Genomic DNA, 18855 nt, shown 5'->3' on the forward strand with positions numbered 1-18855 from the left:
ATACTTGGGAATAGTAAGGAAAAAGGGGTTCCCCGGGCTGGCAGGTGGAGGTGACACTGGGAAGAATTGGGTGTGGGGAGACCAACGAGGGCTGTGCTGAGGGTCATGGGCTGTTAAAAGCATCCACCTGGAATCCCAGTGGGGAGGAAGTGAATTCAGACTGAGGGCTGGGTGTGGAGGAACAGCCAGGCACGTGGGGCGGGCGGCAGGGAGACAGCCACTCTGCCCCCACTGCCCTTCTCCCTCCACAGGAAGCAGTGGCTGCTCACCTCCCAGAACAGCAAAGGCTGGGTGTGGGGAAGGTTTCCCCAGCCAGAGCTCAGGCTTCCGTGTTTACAGTCAAGGGGGAGGGTGGGGATAGCAGGGGGCCCAGTGGGAGGGGAAGAGGCGGGGTGGCTTCAGGAAAGGCTGGGCAGCTCATTCCAGCTCCCAGTCACTTGGCTTCCAGGCACCCCTACACCATGGCCACGAAGGTGGACAGTAGGTCCGGAGGGCTCCCTGGCAGTGCGTGTGACCTGGACACAGCCCGAGAGCACGCACAGGCTGTCACCCGAAACTACATCACCCACCCGCGCATCAGTAAGTATGCCCCACCCTGTGGCTGCGACTTGGGGAAGAGCTGCTAAATCCCTAGACTCTGGTCTTCAATAAAAGGAGAGCCCAAGGCCAGGGGGAGCCAGGGCTCTTGATTGGGTGGGAATGGTGTAGCCTGGACAAGGGTCCACTTTTGTAAGTTGGGGAAGAGAGCCCTGGCCCAGCCCAGGCTACCCCAGGGGAAAAGGCTAAGGTGAAGCTGTCATCATACTGTCCTGTCTGTGGCTGGGCATCCAGAGCTCTCAGTTGCCCCTGGGAGATGCAGACTACACATACGTGTGTGTGTGTGTGTGTGTGTGTGTGTGTGTGTAAGGTACACTTCAGCATGAGGAAGCAGATGGTAAAGTGGACTTGGGGGTGACTTGTGACAATATAGAGAAAAGGTGGCTATTCTTGGCATGAGGAAATAGGTGTCCCAGTGTGAGTCACTTCAGCAGGTATAGGGCACAGGTGGGGAGTGCAGCTTGGAGGTGGGTGTCTGTTGCATGGCAGATGGGGGCTTGTGCCTGGGGAAGCATGTATGTGACAGTATGCTCACTTGTGTATGTGCATGTGTGCTGGTGTTAAGTGTGTGTGCGCGCACTGAGGGCAGAGGAAAGCTGAGTTGTTGGAGAATGCACATGCCCTGAGGTGCGGGGGTGTGCCTTGATTAAGCTTCAACCCCTTGCCTCCTTGCACTGGCAGTGCCTATGCCTGTCCCACAGGGGTGCACCATGTGCAGGTGTCTGGGCCAGAGAGCCTGGCATGTTCCTGAGCACTGAAGGGAATCCCTTCATCTCCTTGTCCAAGGTCATTCTCCAAGGCTGAGTGACTCTGAGGAGCTCTGCCCACTGGAGTAAACCAGCCTGGCTAGCCTAGGCTAGGCACAGCCAGAAGCTCTAGGCAGGCTGTGCCAGGGGCAGGAGGTGGCTCTGGCTCAGGGCCCCTCCTGCCTCACTCTGGAGCTTACCAGTCCCAGAGAGGGGGCAGAGGGAGCTGAGAGGGTGTGTGGGCCATGGGGGAGGAGGCACTGGGGGGATATTGCACAAGGGGCACCTCCTTCCTGAGCAGGTGAAGGAGAAACGTGTGTGTGGGTGGAGAGGTCTCTGCAGGACCTGCTATCTCGATGGGCTGGTGGGAGGATGGGAGGCAAGATCCGCCCTGGAGACCAACACTTGGGGCATCGAGGCCCAGGACTCTGTGGAGACTGCCTCTGGCTCAGTGGGGTGTGATGACTACCCACCCCCACCCTGTGGGCACACAGTTGGAGGGTGGACAGCAGTGGGCACTGAGCAGGTTGGGGTGGGATCTGGACTGCCTTGTTCTCCTGTCCTTCTCCCTGTGCCCTTTCAGGGACTCCGCAGGGTCACCCTCATCCCAGCCACCACCTCCTCCTCCAGGCAGGCCTGGGACAGTGTCCAGCTAGTTCCTTCCTAGCTGGCCCATTATTTACTGTCAACACCCTGGCTGGAACCTAAAAATGAGTGTAGGGGTCATGGGGCTCCAGCTAAGCAGGCTGCAGCAGCCCCCACCCTGCCCAATGTGTGCACACCCAGCAGCTGACCCAGTGCTCAAGTGAGTTCCCCAGGTAGTCCCTCCAGGTTCCTCAAGTGGGTACATCCAGAGGCCAGACCCTGGACACAGCCCAGTGGCCAGGCTGGAGGCTGGACCTCCAGTCCTCTCTCTCTGCTGCCTCCACCCCTACATACCAAGGCCTCTACCCTGGGACTCGAAGCACTAAGAGCAGGAGGGAGAGTTGGAGCTCCTAGGGATACGGACACCAGGGGAGGGCTCCCCCCCTCCCTGAAGCCCACTGAGGCTTTAGGGGGACTGCAGCAAAAGGGGGAGGCAGGGCAATGGGTCTGTTAAGAGCACCTACCTGGAATTCCAAGGGGAGGAAGGGCAGAAGGGTGAACCCTGAAGAATCCTCCTGGGGGAAGGAGGGTCCTCCACTCCCCAAGGAACTGGGAGTGTTCCCCAGGGGCCTTGGCTCCCAGCTGGGGAGAGGGAGACTTGGAGGCTGCTGGGCCAGGCTAGGGGACACAGCAGGAGCAAGAGTCGGGAAGGACACATCGGCTGCTCTATTGGAGGTATAGAGCTAGGTCAGCTCACTCAAGGGCTCGAGCGCCAAGCCACAGATGTGCCCATAGACCCCCACTCAGTTTCCTTGACTAAAAGAGGAGGGAGGCCCATGGAGAATCCCATCCAGTGATTTCTAAGACCTCTCGGCTTCCAGCCTCCTGCCCTCCCTCCCTTAATCCCTGCTGTGGGATCCAGGAGGAGGTACAGGACCTGCTGCCCCGGGCTTGCCCCTACCCTGGCCTCACGCATGGGCGCCTGCCTCAGCTCGCTCCCAGGACGCTGCAGGTGTGGCTGGGCCAGCGCTAATTAGTGGGCCTCCGGGGAATCCTGCTGGGCCTTTGACAGGGCAGGCGGTGGGGAGATGGGGGCAGGGAAGCCACCACCAGCCTGCAGTCCAAAGTGCAACCCGAAGTGTCAGCAAGGACAATGGAGAGGGGGTGGGCAGAGCAGCTGGAGGGAGGGTATGCAGGCTCATTGACACAGTGCCCCTTGGATCCTCATGGCCAGCCCTCTGCCTGCACCACTGTGCCCCCTCCTCCAGGGTCACGTCACGGGGCACAGCCTGGGTCTGACCAGTGGCCACCAGCCTTGAGTGTCAGGGTTCCTGTCCTGAATTGGAAAATCAACCAACTTGCCTGGGCCTTAATTTGCATCTCTGTGTAGCAAAGTCAGAGAGGGGAGGAGTGGTACCTGTGTTGGTCTGCCACCACTTTGACTGAGGGAAGACCTGCAGCCTCTAATGCTTGGTCTAGTCTGACATGGGAGATCCAGTCACCAGTTCCCATAGGGAAGCCACCTGCTGTGCCCTGGGGCTTCAACGATGGAAGTGTATGTGGTAGGGGTGGGGGAGGACCATGGCAGGCTATAGTCATCCATGGAGGGCAAGACCTTGAAGGACATGTATAATCCAGTCCTGAAGAGAAGCAACCACCCAAGTGGGTGTTACAGGGAGGGGCCCAGGCTGCGGGAAAGGCCCCTGGAGCTGGGCACTGAGGCCGCCATGGGAAGCCCAGCTCATTGGGGAGGTGGCTTATGGACGAGGCAAGCCAGATGCACTGAAATGGGAGACTTCCACACCTAAGCAGATGGCCTGAGGCTGGGGGCAGCACCCGCCCCCACCCCTACCAGCCAGAGAAGCAGCAGCCTCTTGTGGGGGGCTGTGCTTGGTCCCCTTCATTTCCCATCACCCCCCCAACATAAGGGCTCTAGTGCTGCTCAGGCCTCCAATCCAGAGTATTCCACAAAAACACTGTGTGGGCAGGAAGGCGTGTGCGTGGCACTCAATGATTCTGTTCTTGCTGGGGAGGTGACATCCCTGACACTGTCCCCACCCTCCACATGGGGGTGTGTGCCTACCACTCCCTCAGCTTTACCTGCTTGGGTGGGAGCTGGGGCTGCACCCCGTGGGCTAAGCCACAGGACCCATTTGGGAGCCAGTGGAGGGATGTGTATTGATTCTGATGTGGGAAACACAGGAACGAGTAGGTGCAACCAGAAAGCAGCTTCCTCAGTCCTTCCAGCCAACACATATTGATCTGCCTCGCGCCTTCTGCCATGTGCACTGTGCCGAGAGGCCAGGTGCAACAGCAACCTTGGGTCTCGGGGCTGACCTGGGCATACCCGGCTGCACCGCCCTCCGTGCTGCTGCCTGTACCCAGCAAGCTTCTTCCCACCTCTGCTGCTAGCCCATTTTCTGGAGGTACCTGGAGAGCTCCCCTTGAGCCTGAGAGGCCAAGGCCAGAATGGAAAGCAGGGAAAGGCTGCAGGAGCTGCAGTAGGCTGAGAGTTGAAGGTGGGAGAGCTCAGTGCTGGCTTGGCTGGCCCTGGGGCCCTGGGGAGGCGGGGAGAGGGGTCATGATGTCTAGGTTCTGGGTCCCGGACAGGGAGGACACTGCTTCCGTGGATTTGGCAGGGGCAGGAGGGGGTGCGGAGGAGAGGTAGTACCCAGGACCAGGGATTTGCAGGTGATTGGAAGGCAGGAGAGCTCTTCCCTGTTCTAGGCGAGACCCAGCTAGGGTTCCTTCTCTTGCTGGCCTCCAGCCCCTCACACCAACAGGATCCTTGCCAAGATCTACACAGGAATTGCCCTACCCGGTCCAAGTCCCAGTAGCTAACAGGACTGAAGCAGACAGAAACCAGGATTTGGCTGGGCCTCTGCTTCCCTTTCAGCTCACACACAAGCAGGCTGGGTAGCTGGGAGCCAGTGTGGGCTCAGCCAGACACATTGGGGGGGCATACTGGCCAAGTTGGTCCCCCTAACACCCAGTGCTCACTGAGAGGGCTCGGGGTGCTGTTGGTATGAGGTCCCCCAGACTGGGAGTGACCCAGCAGCTTCACTGCATCCCACCCATCCACCCACTCTGCTTTGTCAAATCCCCCCGTCCTCCTAGCTGTCACCGGTGGCACACAGGAGAGCAGGAAAGGGCAGTGGGACCCTAGGGGCCTCAGCTGGCCCCAAGTAGATCCCAAGTGCAGGGCGAGGAGGCAGTCCCCTGCCATCCCACCCAACCCTGCCCTGAACACTGGGATCCTTTTGCAGTTTCCGGAGTCTGCAAACACCTGACTTCTCCCTACTTTTTTCCAGTACCCCCTTAGCACCCAGGGAGCCAGGGAGTCCAGGGGCATTGCTGACCTTGGACCTGTGTTGAGAGCAGAGGCCTTGTTTTATTTTTCTACACCCCTCTATCTCCCCCCACACTCAAACTCACATTCTCACCATTAGCATGGGCTGCGTGAAGATAAATGTGGCCTGGGAAGGGGCCGCAGCTGGGGCCCAGCAGCTTTTGTAAAAAATACCATCCTGTGAGTGGGAGAGGAGGTAGTGAGTGAGTTAGGAGTGGAGGCCCAGGGGAAGTGGCACCAGGGATGAGAAAGACCCCTGCAGGGCTGGCCAAGACCGAGGAGGCCTCTGCCCTCCCCCAGCCTCCTGCAGGTGTCCGAGGCAGCGGGGGGCCCTGCGAGCAGGGGCATGACCCTTACAGCATTGGTGGCTGGCCCTGTCACAGCTAATGACCCTGATGGCCCAGACTGGGGAGGAGGGGTCACATGGAGGAAGGGAAAGCAGAGATGCCTCCACCATGTGTGCTCGCACTTGCACACGTGTGTGTGTCTGTGTGTGTGTGTGTGTGTGTGTGTGTGAGCACCTGCCTGCCCACCTGAATCTCTGGGTGTCAAATCCTCACTCACCACTGCCTCTCCCCCAGCCTACAGGACCGTGTGCAGCGTCAATGGACCCCTGGTAGTGCTGGACCAGGTCAAGGTAAGACTCCAGGGGTCCTTTCCCCTCCCTCTCCACTTCTGGGCTAATCCCAGGATCCCCTCCCCCTCAAAGGATTTCCTCTAAATTGCCCTTCCCTGAACAGGGGAGTGGGCTGTGCTGCTCTGATTGCCAGCCCCCATTCCCATCTTCTCTTTCCTAAACTGTCTCCTAGTCACCCAAGGATTTCCCTTCCTGCTTTTTCAGTGGGAATCCTGAAGACCCCCAAACCAACAGTGAACACCCCTCCCCAGCCTTGGGCATTGGGTTTCTTTGCTAGGTGGCTGGCAGATAGGGACTGGGTTCCAGCATACCTGCCTTCCATGGAGTGCTCTTACCTAACTGCCTGAACCTGCAGCTTTCAGGAGGCAGAGCTCACTTCTTTTAAAGTGGAAGTGAGGCAGGCAGCTGGTGAACCCCAGCTAGGGTTTCGTGGGGGTCCTGATGGTTCCCAAAGCCTGTGCGATGACGATGTCTGTGTCAGGACCCTGTCTGGCGCAGGAGAGTGGGGCACACACTGATGGCATTTTCTGTCCTGGTTGCCGAGTCATGAAGATCCTCCATCCTCTCTCCACCCAGCAGTTCTAGCCCCCAGATGCCCACTCTGCTCTGCTGGGTGCCACCTCTGGGGCCTCCCACCCTGGACCCCATTCAGCTAGTGCTGGCTTCTGCCGGCTCTCTCTCATCCCAGTGCTGTGCTGCCATGGACAAGGCCTTTGTGCCCCCAGCCTGGCACCCTCTCCTCTTTCTGTGCCCAGACCTGGCTACTCCATCCCCTGCTTCAGACCCACTTAGGGCTTCCCCACTCTCACCCCTACTCCAACCCTCCTCTTCCAGGCTTTTCTAGGATGTCTGCTACTGGCCTTTCCACACCATATCAGCAGGGAGCTGCCTTTGAGGACAGGCCGCCTGGACTACCTTCCCTGCCCCTCCCTCTGATCCCTGGCCAGGACAGAGCACTCACCTGAACCGCCCCTCCCTCCCTCTCCTCTCCCTTGGGCCACTGTCCCAGCCCCAGCTCCTCTGCAGCAATACGGAACCCCCCTGCTGGGTTGGTTAATGCTTGGCTCCTAGAGCTCCCTGCTCTTGGAGAACCGCTCAGGCTTTAGTGGGTATGTAGTACTTGTTTGTTTAAAAGAAGGCTGAATAAATGAAGACAACTACATTGCGAGTCTGGAAGCCCTGGCCAGACAGGGGAGCAGAACAGCAGGACTTACTGAAAAGCAAAGGAGAGAGTCCACCTGGATGCGAGTATGGACACCCTCCCGAGGGAAACTTGCCCCACCTGGGCTGGGGATGTCCTTGTATAGAGCAAGGGGCGGTGCTCAGGGGCAGGCTTGGGGTATCTCATCAGCGTCTGGTGCCTGATGGGAAGCAAGGCTTAGATGCATGCTGAGGTTTGACAGCAGAGCGATGGGGTTGGGGTGGTGCCCAGGGCTTGGCTCCTCATTCTCACTGCTCTCTACCTGTCCATGCCAAGCGACTGAATGTCACCACAGCTGGATGTGGGCCTGCCAAAGCCCAGCCAACCCCAGCCATGCACCACGCGACAGCATCGGCAGCTTAGTGGCAGCATGCATGGTCCTATGAGACTGTGTCAGGCAGGGTGAGGGGGGTGTTGGTGAGCTGCCTCAGTCTGTGTGCCCCGCAACTTTCCTGCAGTGATGGGACCTCCCCAGGGACACTGTGCGGAACCTGCCTGCATGGTGGGGTGGTGCATGGCTGCACGCTAACCAATTCAGACACTCATGAGGCTCCACAAGTATGTCTGCCTACTCTGACTTCTTGAGTCTTCAATCAGCTCCATCCCACTGTGAGCACAGGGTGGTTCCAGGTGTGTAAAGGCTATCGAGATGGGACTGACAGCAGGAGAGGGAGGGTGGGAAGAGCTGAGGCACAGCTCGGAAGTTTGATGCACCCAGGAGTTTGAAAAGCACCTGTTTTCTCATCCATTAAACATTGCAAGGATTAAATCAGACAACAGCAGCTCTAGATCTGTTCAGAACACAGCAGCACCTGTTAAGGAGCCTGATTAAACAGCTGTGCCATCGCTGGCCCTCTCCAGTGCCCACCAGCCTCTGCAGTACCTGTCAGCCTGTAGGGAAACCTAGGGCCAGCACCGCTGTCCATTCTCTCAAGGGAAATAGGAGGCTGATCCAGAAATCCAGAGCTAGGTCCAGGCCTGCAGTTCTGTGATCACCAGCTGCATCTGAAACCCTGGCAGAGCAAAACAGCTGGGTGGTGGACTCAGAGAAGCCTGGGCTGGCAGAAGGAGCAGCTGGGAGAAGACTTTCCACTGTCGCACACCCTCTTCTGGGGCGGGACAAGAAGCCACAATGTGGTCTCTACAGCGCCACCTTCTGCCCATTTTGAGTCACTCAGGCAGTTCCTCTGCTTTCGCTCTAAAAAGAAAAAACATTTTGGAAAAATTTTGTGTGATGGGAAGGTTCTTAGTCCAGGAAACACAGTTATTTAAATTATATGCAAACATGGGGAGGTAAATATGTATGTGCCTGTACATTTTTTCCTGGCTGAACGTTTCCACAGTCTCACTGGATTCTCCCAGGGTGTATGGCACAGAAAAGGCTATATCTCTGAACCTCAGAATGTAGGACTGACTCTGCAAGGTCAGGAAACACCTACATCCCAGCCCTGATACCCCCAAAGCACCTTCACATGCTCTCTCGAAGGCTTGCACATTTGCACACCCCCTGCTCCCAGCACTGCTCAGGAGGACCCACTGCAGCAGCAGCCCTCAATGTCCTTGGTGAATAGGATGCTCAAGCCCCGCTCCAAAGTTAAGGTACATCAGGCTGCATTTCTACCAAGCTCCCAGGCGATGCTGGTGCTGTTGCTGCTGGTGGTGGTCCAGGGTCCTCACTGCACACAAGGCTGTTATCGGTCCTCATTGGAGACTTGGTCAGAGCACCTGCACCCCTCCGCTCTGAAGCACCACACCTCGTCCCATGTGTGGTCAGCAGGAAGAGGCTTGGCAGCCAGCAGTTCCCCACTCTCTAGTCCTCCGTGTGCACGAGGCTATGCCCCAGTGCCTAGGCTGAATCTCCAGAACTGGAGTTGGGCCTGCTGAAATCACCACCACCCTCTCCTTCGCACTCCCCACCTACCTCCACTCCTGCAATCCTCTTAGTACCCAAGAGCAAAGTGGAGGGAGTAGGCTTGCTCAATGCCCGTGTGCAAGCCGGGAATCAGGGCTCCTTGCGCTGTTGCACCCTGGGTTCCTCAACCCTTGTCCCACAACCCACTGCTCTAACTGGTTAAAGGACCTCTTCAGCACCCTCCCCCGAAAACACGCAGAGCCAAACATTGTCTGACTCAAAGACTCTAAGCTGCCCTCTTAGCTGGGTGCCATGGCCTGGACAGCTCTTCCTCACTGCAGACTGCACTTTCTGCCGTTTCAAATGCCATTCTCTGTGCCCTTCAGAGACGCACAACGCCATGCCCTCTTCGGCATTCCTCCACCCTCCCTCCTCCATGTAACACCCATTGCCTGGTTTATATCACCCGGCTGCCTGGTTTTACAATGACCAATTGCATAATTTCTTTGGTGCCCTTTCAGGCGAACAATCCTCCCCTCCTGTGTGGGCAGCGCGTCCTCTGCTCCCCAGAGGCGGAACTCGGCGAGGCGTGCGTGGACTTAAGTCCAAGGCGCTTGGGCTCCTTGCTCGAGGGCGCCCTCTAGTGCTCCAGGGTGCAGATCGCCTGGGCATTAGCGGAGCCTTCCACCCCAAGGCCAGCCACCTTTCTGTTGGGGTCCCCCAGTCTGCAGAGCCTGGGGAACAATAAGATCAACTTCCTGACATGACAGGACACGCAGAGCTCCAAGCCAGAGCTTCCCTGACTGCCAGAACTACAACCCCCCAGCCTCAAATTCAACAGGGGTGCCCTGGGGCACTGATCCCTCTCCTGACCACATTTGTTGAAGAGGCCAGCCACCTGCTCTCCCTGAAGGTGGCTAGTGTGTGGCCTGCAGATGGTATAACAACAGTAATGACGGTGAACTATAGTTGAGCACGTACCCAAGTGGACGTACATTTTCATGACAATGTCATATATATGCTCCTTGTAACCATGGAGAAAAGACACAAAGTTAACTGCCCTGCCTGCTTTCCTCCCAACACACACATACACACACGTGCACACACACAGGCCGTGTGAAGCCCCTGCTCCCACACACAGGCAGAGCACTGTGGAGGCTGACAGAGGTGCTTGGTATTCCTTTGATACCAAGGATGCCCTTCCCATCAGCAGGTGCCCATTTCACCCCATAGCCGGAGTGCCATTAGGGGCTACGGGACGCAGGCACTGGAATTCATGCATTAGCCAATCCTGGGTAGACACTGGGCATGCCTCCATGCAATGTAGATCTCTCCTACGTGGTAGGATAGGCTCCTGGTGGTGGAAGTGCTGGTCCTGGGAATTTAAGAGCTATGATACTTCCTTTTCCCCTAACCACACATGCAGGCATTTGGGACTCACTTACCAGAGTCCTTGCCCATTCTAACTGCCCTTTCATTTTAAATTATTTTTGTTGAAATTGTCTTTTCTCCAGGACTTTGCTCACTTTATGTATCAATGTGTTGCATTAAGTTGTGCACAAGCCATCTTATTATCTTCAGCATGTCTACTTGTGACTTTAATCACAACAATATTTGTGCCTTTTTTTCTTAATGTTCCTTATTTGTTTGTGTATCACCAAGATATCTTTGGTGATCTGTTTTATTATATATACTTGTTTTCTGTTTTAATAGCTTCTTCTCTCATTTCTTTCATTCCTTTGAGGTTTTAATGTGACTTTTCCTGACTTCTCAGTCTGCATACTGTTACGCTTCTTGACCCTGAAAAGTTTTCTAATATAAGCACGTAAAGCTTTCAGTGCATCACATGTATATTAATCTATGATTTTCATCACTGTGTTTTCTCATGTTGATCATTTAGTTCTTCTATACACAAAACGTTTATTTTCCCCAGTGTGTGAGGCTTCCCCAAATGTTCCTTGTCAGCAGTTTAGCTCCGTGAGAAGTAGAACAGCCAGGACTTGACCTGGTATGCAGATACGGGATGCCAGCTCAATCAGTGGTGGCTTAACTCGCTGCACCATGGTGCTGGCCCCTGGCTTTTGGCTATACCCATCCCCGTGGGTGTGAAGTGGTGTCTCCTTGTGACTTTGATGTACATTTCCCTGAGAGCTGATGATGTGCTAATTGGCCCTGTGTGTGTCTCTTCTTTGGAGAAATATCTACTCAGATCCTTCAGTCAGATACTTCTGCTTGTTGAGTTGCAAAAGTTCTTTACATATTTTGGATATTAACCTGGTTTCTCTTTTTGTTCCTAAACCCTGGAAGGACTACACATGGATAAGTCCCAAGCTCATGTTTAGGAAAAGACTGTCACAGGTCCCGAGTGGGGTGGGGGAACACATGGGGACACAGAGCCTTTCCCTTGGAGCTGGAGCACAGGAAAGCACTTGGCCATTGTGTTCACCAGAATCCACAGAGACAGGCACTGTCTTGCCTCCCAGTGACCACAACAGCCATCACAGCTACTGCCAGGCAGCATGCTAGTGAATTTACAAATATGACCACAGGAGCTCTGTGATATAGGTTTATTATTACTATTATTATTATTCCCATTTTAAAGATGAGAAAACTGAGGCTCAGCTAATGAATTAAGTACTTCTGGAGTTACTTAAACCATTAAGTAGCATTTGCAAGGTCACACAGCTGCTAAGGCTCAGGGTTTCAGTTCTCTCATGGTCTTCCAACTCTAGGGCTGGTGCTCCTAAACTGCCCACATAGACTGCTTGCCAGACAGAATTCAAATTTCTACTTCCCAGTCCCTTGGGTTCTTTTCGCAGGAGTACCTGGGCACAGGAGGGCAGATAGCAGTTTGAGACAAATCAAGGAGGGATGTGGGACGTGGCAGGGACTTGCCTCCAGCTTCAGTGGCATTCTGGGCTACTCTCTCCTCTCACCAGTTTGCCCAGTATGCTGAGATTGTCAACTTCACCCTCCCGGATGGGACTCAGAGGAGCGGGCAAGTGCTTGAAGTGGCTGGGACCAAGGCCATTGTTCAGGTCAGTGGTATCAAGGAGCTGTTGGCTGGGAGAGGAAATGGAGGCACCCACGAAGTCCTACCCACTGCCTCTGAGGACAGGAAGTGTCCTGCTTCCCCAAGAGCACCCTACTCAGAGCTGAACACAAGGAATGCCTGCAACAGGGGCCCTGAACCGTATGGCAGACCTCTTACTGGAGTAACCACCTCTTGTCCACACAGGTGTTTGAAGGCACTTCTGGGATTGATGCCCAGAAGACCACCTGTGAATTCACAGGAGACATTCTGCGCATGCCAGTGTCTGAGGACATGCTGGGTGAGGCCGGGCAGCGGGGCAAGAGTCAGGGCGCCCTTGTGCTGCCCTCCAGCTGGTTTCTCCAGTCAGGCCTTTTTATATACTGTCTTGGCATTGCCAGTCTCCCTGAGTCCCCAGTGAGCTGTCTGAGGTCAGGAGAGTGGCCCTTCTCTATGATCCTGGACCCTTGCTCCAGCCCTGACTTAGAGCAAAGGCTCAGTGACTGAGAAAACAGGTTCAGTGGGTCAGAGGCTCAGCAGGAGGCTGTAGGATGGAGCTCAGACAGAACACTGCTTAAGCCCTGGGCACCTCTACCTCTCTTTCATGACCTGGATGAACCTGGCCTGGCCCTGTCCCTCATTAGCGTCATTAGCCTGTCAAGGCTCTGGAGAAGGGGGAAGGAGGACTCGGAACAGACAACCCTGGAAGCCAGCTGTGTAGGAGAGCTGAGGGCTGGGGGTAGGGGAAGAGGCCAAAGGGGTAACAGGAGAGGGAGGGCAGCATCAAGGGACGTGGGACTGGTCTGATCATCCCCTGAGACTTCTGTTCCACCCCAGGCCGGATCTTCAATGGCTCTGGCAAACCCATTGACAGGGGGCCAGTGGTCATGGCAGAGGACTTCCTGGATATCAATGGTGAGTGACTAGAGGCTCCGGCTGACTCAGGAGCCAACCCCCAACCACTTTGCCTGTCCCTACTGGGCTGCCCTGGCATCCAGGAGTCCCCGCATGGTCATAAGACTCATGGCAGATCAGGTGTGATGGACAGCATCAGGGGCCCCTCTGTCCTATAACCTGACACTGAATTTGAATGCTGTCATCCACACAGGACACAGGACCCCCGTCAATGCCAGAGTGTCTGTATTCTGAGGCCACCCCTCTCCTGCCTCCAAGGACTCCATGCCTGGACCCTGCAGGCTAAGCTGGCATCACTTGCAGCAAATATAGCTGTAGCTATCCTGGCTGTGGCCCCTATCCTGGCTGTGGGGATAAGGCACCTAGAGTCCTCCACCCTGGCCTGTCAGTCTACCAAAGATACTCACAGGCTCAGGGAAGGGGGGTCTCAGAGCCACCATCATGTCTTCCAGACTCCACACAGACACCGAAGGAAGGGTTCTGCCCTGGTGGAAGGGTGCCCTTGCCTGACTTTTCACCATCCTGTCGCTTCCACCAGGGCAGCGCTGTCCAAGGTAGCATATGCCTGTGGCTGTTTAAGTGTAGTCTGATGCAGGCCAGAAGGAAATTGCATGATCTGTGCTCAGTGGCCACACGTGGCTAGGGCTCCCCTTGGTGACTGGGCACTCAGAGCACATTGCCTTCATCACAGAAAGATATGCTAACCTGAGCCTGGACCAGGGATGCAGAAGGCAGGGATGAGCTTGAACCCCTGAGCATGGCTGGCCTCATGCCCACACCTGCACCCTCTGTCCTCAGGCCAGCCCATCAACCCCCATGACCGCATCTACCCCGAGGAGATGATCCAGACAGGCATCTCACCCATTGATGTCATGAACAGCATTGCCCGGGGCCAGAAGATCCCCATCTTCTCAGCCGCTGGGCTCCCCCACAACGAGGTGAACAATGAGGACACACCATGGCCAACTTTTGCTGGGCCAGCGAGGAGGGCCCCTGTGCTAGGCAGGCAGGGGCTAACCCAGCAGGGCTCACCACCAGCCTGGCTGGCAGTGGCCCAGCCTGCAGAAGGCTGCCTCCACCCTACAAATGGCCTGAGTGTTCAGAGGAGAGGTATACCATTCTTCCCCTATACACACACATCCTGGTTTGGCACCAGGGAGCCCATAGCCAGATGACCCCCAGGTGGCTGGGGGTGGGGAGTGAGCAGATTCCAAAGGCCTGATCATCCTAAGTAATGTCACTCACATTCACACTGCTCATTCCCTCTTGACAGGTGCCCTGAGCCCTTTGGAAGCCACAGAACAGGGTATCACAATTCCAACCACACAGATTGCAGGACCTGGGGCTCTGCCTCTCTGAGCTGGGCTCCCCTAGAAGAAGGAGGGGTACCCATGGTTCCACTTGTCCCCCTCAGCAATGCACATGGGCCAGCATGAGGCTCCTGTTCTGATCTCCCCTTCCCAACCCAGATTGCTGCCCAGATCTGCCGCCAGGCTGGGCTGGTGAGGAAGTCTAAGGCTGTGCTGGATTACCATGATGACAACTTCGCCATTGTCTTTGCAGCCATGGGGGTAAGAAGAGAAGGAACCATTCGGACAGTTCTGGAAGTTATGAGCAGGCAACTCTGATTCCCTTGGTCCATGGCATAGCCTGATCTGATGGGGGAGACTCAAATCTTCTTAGGAAGCTTGTTCAGGCTTGTCTGGTGGGAGAGGCGAGAACTGGACTATGGAGGTGAGGGTGAACTCCGAGTTCAGGACAGTGTGTCCTTCAGGGTGCCACCAAAGTCACAACAGCCAGAGAACGTGGGGAAACAAAAAAGCTTCAGGAAGCAGGGTTACTAGAGGGCCCAAGAAGAGGAGGAGGAAGCTGGACAGGGCTGTTGACTTGAGGAAGCCTAGCCCTCCCTGGGAGATCTGACGTGGCTCCTGGGGTCACCCCAGTGCCTGGTAACTGGTCAGAGGGCAGCTAGAAGGGGCCGGGGTGGCTTTGGGTCCCAGGCCCTGCAGCTTTCCCTGCTCTGTGTCCAGGTGAACATGGAAACAGCCAGGTTCTTCAAATCGGACTTTGAGCAGAATGGAACCATGGGGAATGTCTGCCTCTTCCTGAACTTGGCCAATGACCCAACGTGAGCCCTCCCCTGCTACCTAGGCTGGTCTCAGGTGGCACACCCAGTCTCCTCCCAGGACCCAGAGTACCCGGGCCCAAGGGCATCCCAGAATGAACAGAGCTGGGACACCGAGGGCTGGGAATGACTAGGCTAGCCCAGGAAAGACCATAGTCAAGGCCATGACCTGCCTGCCGCCTGTAGCCCCTCTCCTATTCCTAAAACCTGCACTTACCACCCTCCTGATTTGGGGCTCCTCATTTCCGTATCACTTCCACAGAGTTTCCATTCAAGACCCCATTTATTTAGAAAATCTGCAACTTTAAAGGTTTAAGAACTGGGGTAAAATTCTAATTAACTGGATATTCAGGATACTTCAACCACCAGCACCCCCCCCTCCAGGATTCCAGGGGCCATGATAACATTGCCAGGGAAAGGTGCACAACCCCAGAGCCTGGGATCCAGAGTGCGGGGAGCCATGGGAAAAGAATTCAAGAAGGTGGGAAGGTTGGGAAGTATCAGGCACCTGGCAGGCTTAGGAGCAGTGAGAAGGGCCAAGAGCACCCAGACAACCCTGAAGACCCAAGCCCTGGCCCTCTCCCAGCTAGCCCACTTTCTGCCTTGGGCAGCAGCCCTGGGTTATCTGGCTGTGCTGTAGAGTGCCGGCTCTAGCAGCCTTGGTCTTGACCTGGGGGCTGGGGACAGGGACTCATCTTGATCACTCTTCTCTGCCGCTGTTGCCAAGCAATTTCTCCAGTTCATCTTCAGCTCAGCCCTGAGGCAGCAGCACAGACCTAGGTCTGGAACAGGCTTTCTAAATGCCAGCCAACCGTGCCCTACCTACAGGATTGAGCGGATCATCACCCCGCGCCTGGCTCTGACCACTGCGGAATTCCTGGCCTACCAGTGTGAGAAGCACGTGCTGGTCATCCTAACGGACATGAGCTCCTATGCAGAGGCCCTGCGAGAGGTGAGCTGGCCAAGTGAGGTGTGTCAGGTCCAGCCCTGCTTCTCCAGGGGCTCAGCCTGCAAAGAGAGGGGAGTTCCTTACCACTGCAGGGCTGCCCCAGGTTCTAGGAATCATGAGGGTCTCCTTAGCCTGAACTCCTTCTGAGCCTTCACTCCTCGTAAAATCACTGAATGACCCCCGCCTCAGGGACCAGCCTCGGGTCCCCCCTTCTCACCTCAATGCCAACGGATGTTGCAGGTCTCAGCTGCCAGAGAGGAGGTGCCTGGACGACGTGGCTTCCCAGGGTACATGTACACAGACCTGGCCACCATCTATGAGCGGGCAGGCCGCGTGGAGGGCCGGGGTGGCTCCATCACGCAGGTCCCCATCCTCACCATGCCCAATGACGGTAGTCTCCCAGCAGGCCAGACCTACCCCTGCTCTAGAATACCTGGGGTGGGATTGGGTAGGGGGATGGGAGGAATAGAGCCCCAGCCCGCTCCCCACCCCAGGGGCTAGAGGCCTAAGGCCAGCCTTGTTGTCTTGTAGATATCACCCACCCTATCCCGGACCTGACTGGCTTCATCACTGAGGGACAGATTTATGTGGACAGACAGCTTCATAACCGACAGGTACTGCTCCCTCTCCACCCACCCCCTACTCCCAGCCCCCAAGGACACTGCAGAACTACGTCCCACTGCATGAATCAGAGAGGTGAACCCTAAGTGGGAACTAACTGCCAGAAAGGCCTAAGTGGCTCCCAGGAGGGGACAAGCTTGAGCTTGGCTCTCCCTGACCCCAGGGTCCCTCTCCTACAGCATGGCAGCAGTGATGCTAATGGCACAGGGGCATGGGCTGGCCAATAGTGGCCCCTACCTCAATACTGCCTCTCCCTGGCCAGTGACGTGGGCAGATAACAGTAGGCAGCCCAAACAGCTTGTAAATAATGTGCTAAGGGGTTGGAACATGTGCATGCCCCACAGAGGCTACCCCTGAGTGCTTTTCCCTTCTTGCTCAGCAGGTACATTCTGTCCAGCTATTAACTATTCATTAAGCTGCAACCTGGTTTGTGTCAAATAAGCCAAAGTTGTGAACTAGTGAGCTGTTCAGTAATTAATGCCGCTTCCCCAACCGTCCTGCCTAGGGCTACTGTGCAGCAGCCTGCACCCCAAGCCCTAGCATTGGTGGGAGACAGAGGTGGGCAGGGTGTGGCCACCTCCCTCCCTGTAGGACTGTAGTGAATAATTCCCCGGAGCGGACGTGCCCACAGGGGAGAAGCCTACACACTGGTACTTCGTGCTCCCCCAGATCTACCCTCCCATCAATGTGCTCCCTTCCCTGTCGCGGCTGATGAAGTCTGCCATCGGGGAGGGCATGACAAGGAAGGACCATGGAGATGTCTCCAATCAGCTGGTAAGGAGGACAGCGCTCGGGGAAACTGCGGGACACTCCAGGTCAGAAGTTGCAAAGAGCTGAGCCCTGTACTGACGGTGCCGGTTCTCCAGGTGCAATTGCTGCCTCCTAGGCCTCTCTGCCTCGTGCTGCTGGGTCCACCCCACCCCCCCAGCTCCCCTGGCCTGAGATCACACCTCTGACCCCTCCCCTCAGTATGCGTGCTATGCCATCGGCAAGGACGTGCAGGCCATGAAGGCCGTGGTGGGCGAGGAGGCACTCACCTCTGAGGACCTGCTCTACCTGGAGTTCCTTCAGAAGTTCGAGAAGAACTTTATCAACCAGGGTGAGGTCACACAGGTGGGAGTGGAGGCAGTGACGGCTTCCCCTCCTCCTTCGTCACACGTGGCTCCTGCTCCTACCCTCTCCCCAGGCCCCTATGAGAACCGCTCAGTGTTCGAGTCGCTGGACCTGGGCTGGAAGCTGCTGCGCATCTTTCCCAAGGAGATGCTGAAGCGCATTCCGCAGGCGGTGATCGAAGAATTCTACTCCCGCGAAGTGGCAGCGCCACAAGATCCCGGATCCGACACTGCGCTCTAGCCTGCGGCTTCCTCCAAGCCGCCCAGTGTTCCATTGCACCCACTGGTTGCTCATGCTGGTTGCTGGCACTCTGCGACCTCTTCCGCTCCCTCTCCCTGCACTCAGGAAGTGCTCTGAGCCCACCTCAGGCTGAAGACCCTGTGTTTGTAATTAAAACAACCCCAAGTGAGGGGTGACTGCCATGAATTTCTCTTTGGTGAAAATAAAATTGGCAAAAAACTGATAATTGTTACAGCTGCGGGTGACTGGTATGTAGAATTCATTAAACTATAGTCTCTATTTCCAAAGCTTCATTAGCGCTTTCCTAAGAGGACGTTTACCTTTGCTAATTTCCGGTCCCTGCCACCCACATGGGAAACCTGAAAAAAGTTGCTGACTCCTGCCTTCCCCGGTGCTACGGAGGAAACCAGCTCACTCACTTGCTCTCTCTTCTTCTTTCCCTCCCTCACTCCTTCTTCCTTTCCCTCTCTCCCTCTTTCTGTAACTCTGACTTTAAAAAATAGCTTAATAATAAATTTCCTGGGCTTAAGCACAGGGGCAGGGAAACAGACAACTGTTGCTGCTGATGCATGTTTGCCTGAAGGGTGCTGGGGAGGAAGATGCTCCAGACCGGAAGAGGGTGAGTTATAAGGGACAGGAGGGACATGGTTGTCTGAGGGACAGGAGGGACATGGCAGGGTTGGAGTGCACAGGTTGAGGAAGGAAATGGGAGAAGAGGAGCCTGGGTGGTGCTAATTCTCCCACCGGTGAACACTTGGGATGTAGGCTACTCTAATTCCCATCCAGCTCTCTGCTTATGGTCTGAGAAAGGAGCAAGGATGATACAAAGCCTTTCAGCCAACCAAGTGGGACATACCCAGAAGCTCCTGGCCATTTAGAGAATGAACCAGTGGA

General features: G+C 56.0%; 1 protein-coding gene across 1 annotated transcript; it reads left to right on the forward strand.

Moving 5' to 3' along the window:
- The first annotated feature begins 452 nt into the window (after positions 1–452).
- On the forward strand, positions 453–17963 carry ATP6V1B1 (ATPase H+ transporting V1 subunit B1). The gene is made up of 14 exons (XM_004582812.2): positions 453–579; positions 5859–5914; positions 11907–12005; positions 12206–12299; positions 12836–12913; positions 13712–13851; positions 14383–14484; positions 14944–15041; positions 15867–15990; positions 16228–16378; positions 16519–16601; positions 17278–17382; positions 17578–17707; positions 17795–17963. Exons 1-14 carry the CDS (start codon positions 462–464, stop codon positions 17959–17961), a joined length of 1545 nt encoding a protein of 514 aa, XP_004582869.2. The 5' UTR covers positions 453–461; the 3' UTR covers positions 17962–17963.
- The last annotated feature ends 892 nt before the right edge of the window (positions 17964–18855 follow it).

This window comes from Ochotona princeps, chromosome 8 (assembly GCF_030435755.1).
Source record: "Ochotona princeps isolate mOchPri1 chromosome 8, mOchPri1.hap1, whole genome shotgun sequence".
NCBI classification, from domain to species: domain Eukaryota; kingdom Metazoa; phylum Chordata; class Mammalia; order Lagomorpha; family Ochotonidae; genus Ochotona; species Ochotona princeps.

Excerpts from the sequence above, each read along its gene's own strand:
- ATP6V1B1 (XM_004582812.2), top strand. The coding sequence starts at position 462 with ATGGCCACGAAGGTGGACAGTAGGTCCGGAGGGCTCCCTGGCAGTGCG. Across the intron at positions 5,915-11,906 it reads TAGTGCTGGACCAGGTCAAG|TTTGCCCAGTATGCTGAGAT; the intron begins GTAAGACTCCAG and ends TCCTCTCACCAG. Across the intron at positions 16,379-16,518 it reads CCTCACCATGCCCAATGACG|ATATCACCCACCCTATCCCG; the intron begins GTAGTCTCCCAG and ends GTTGTCTTGTAG.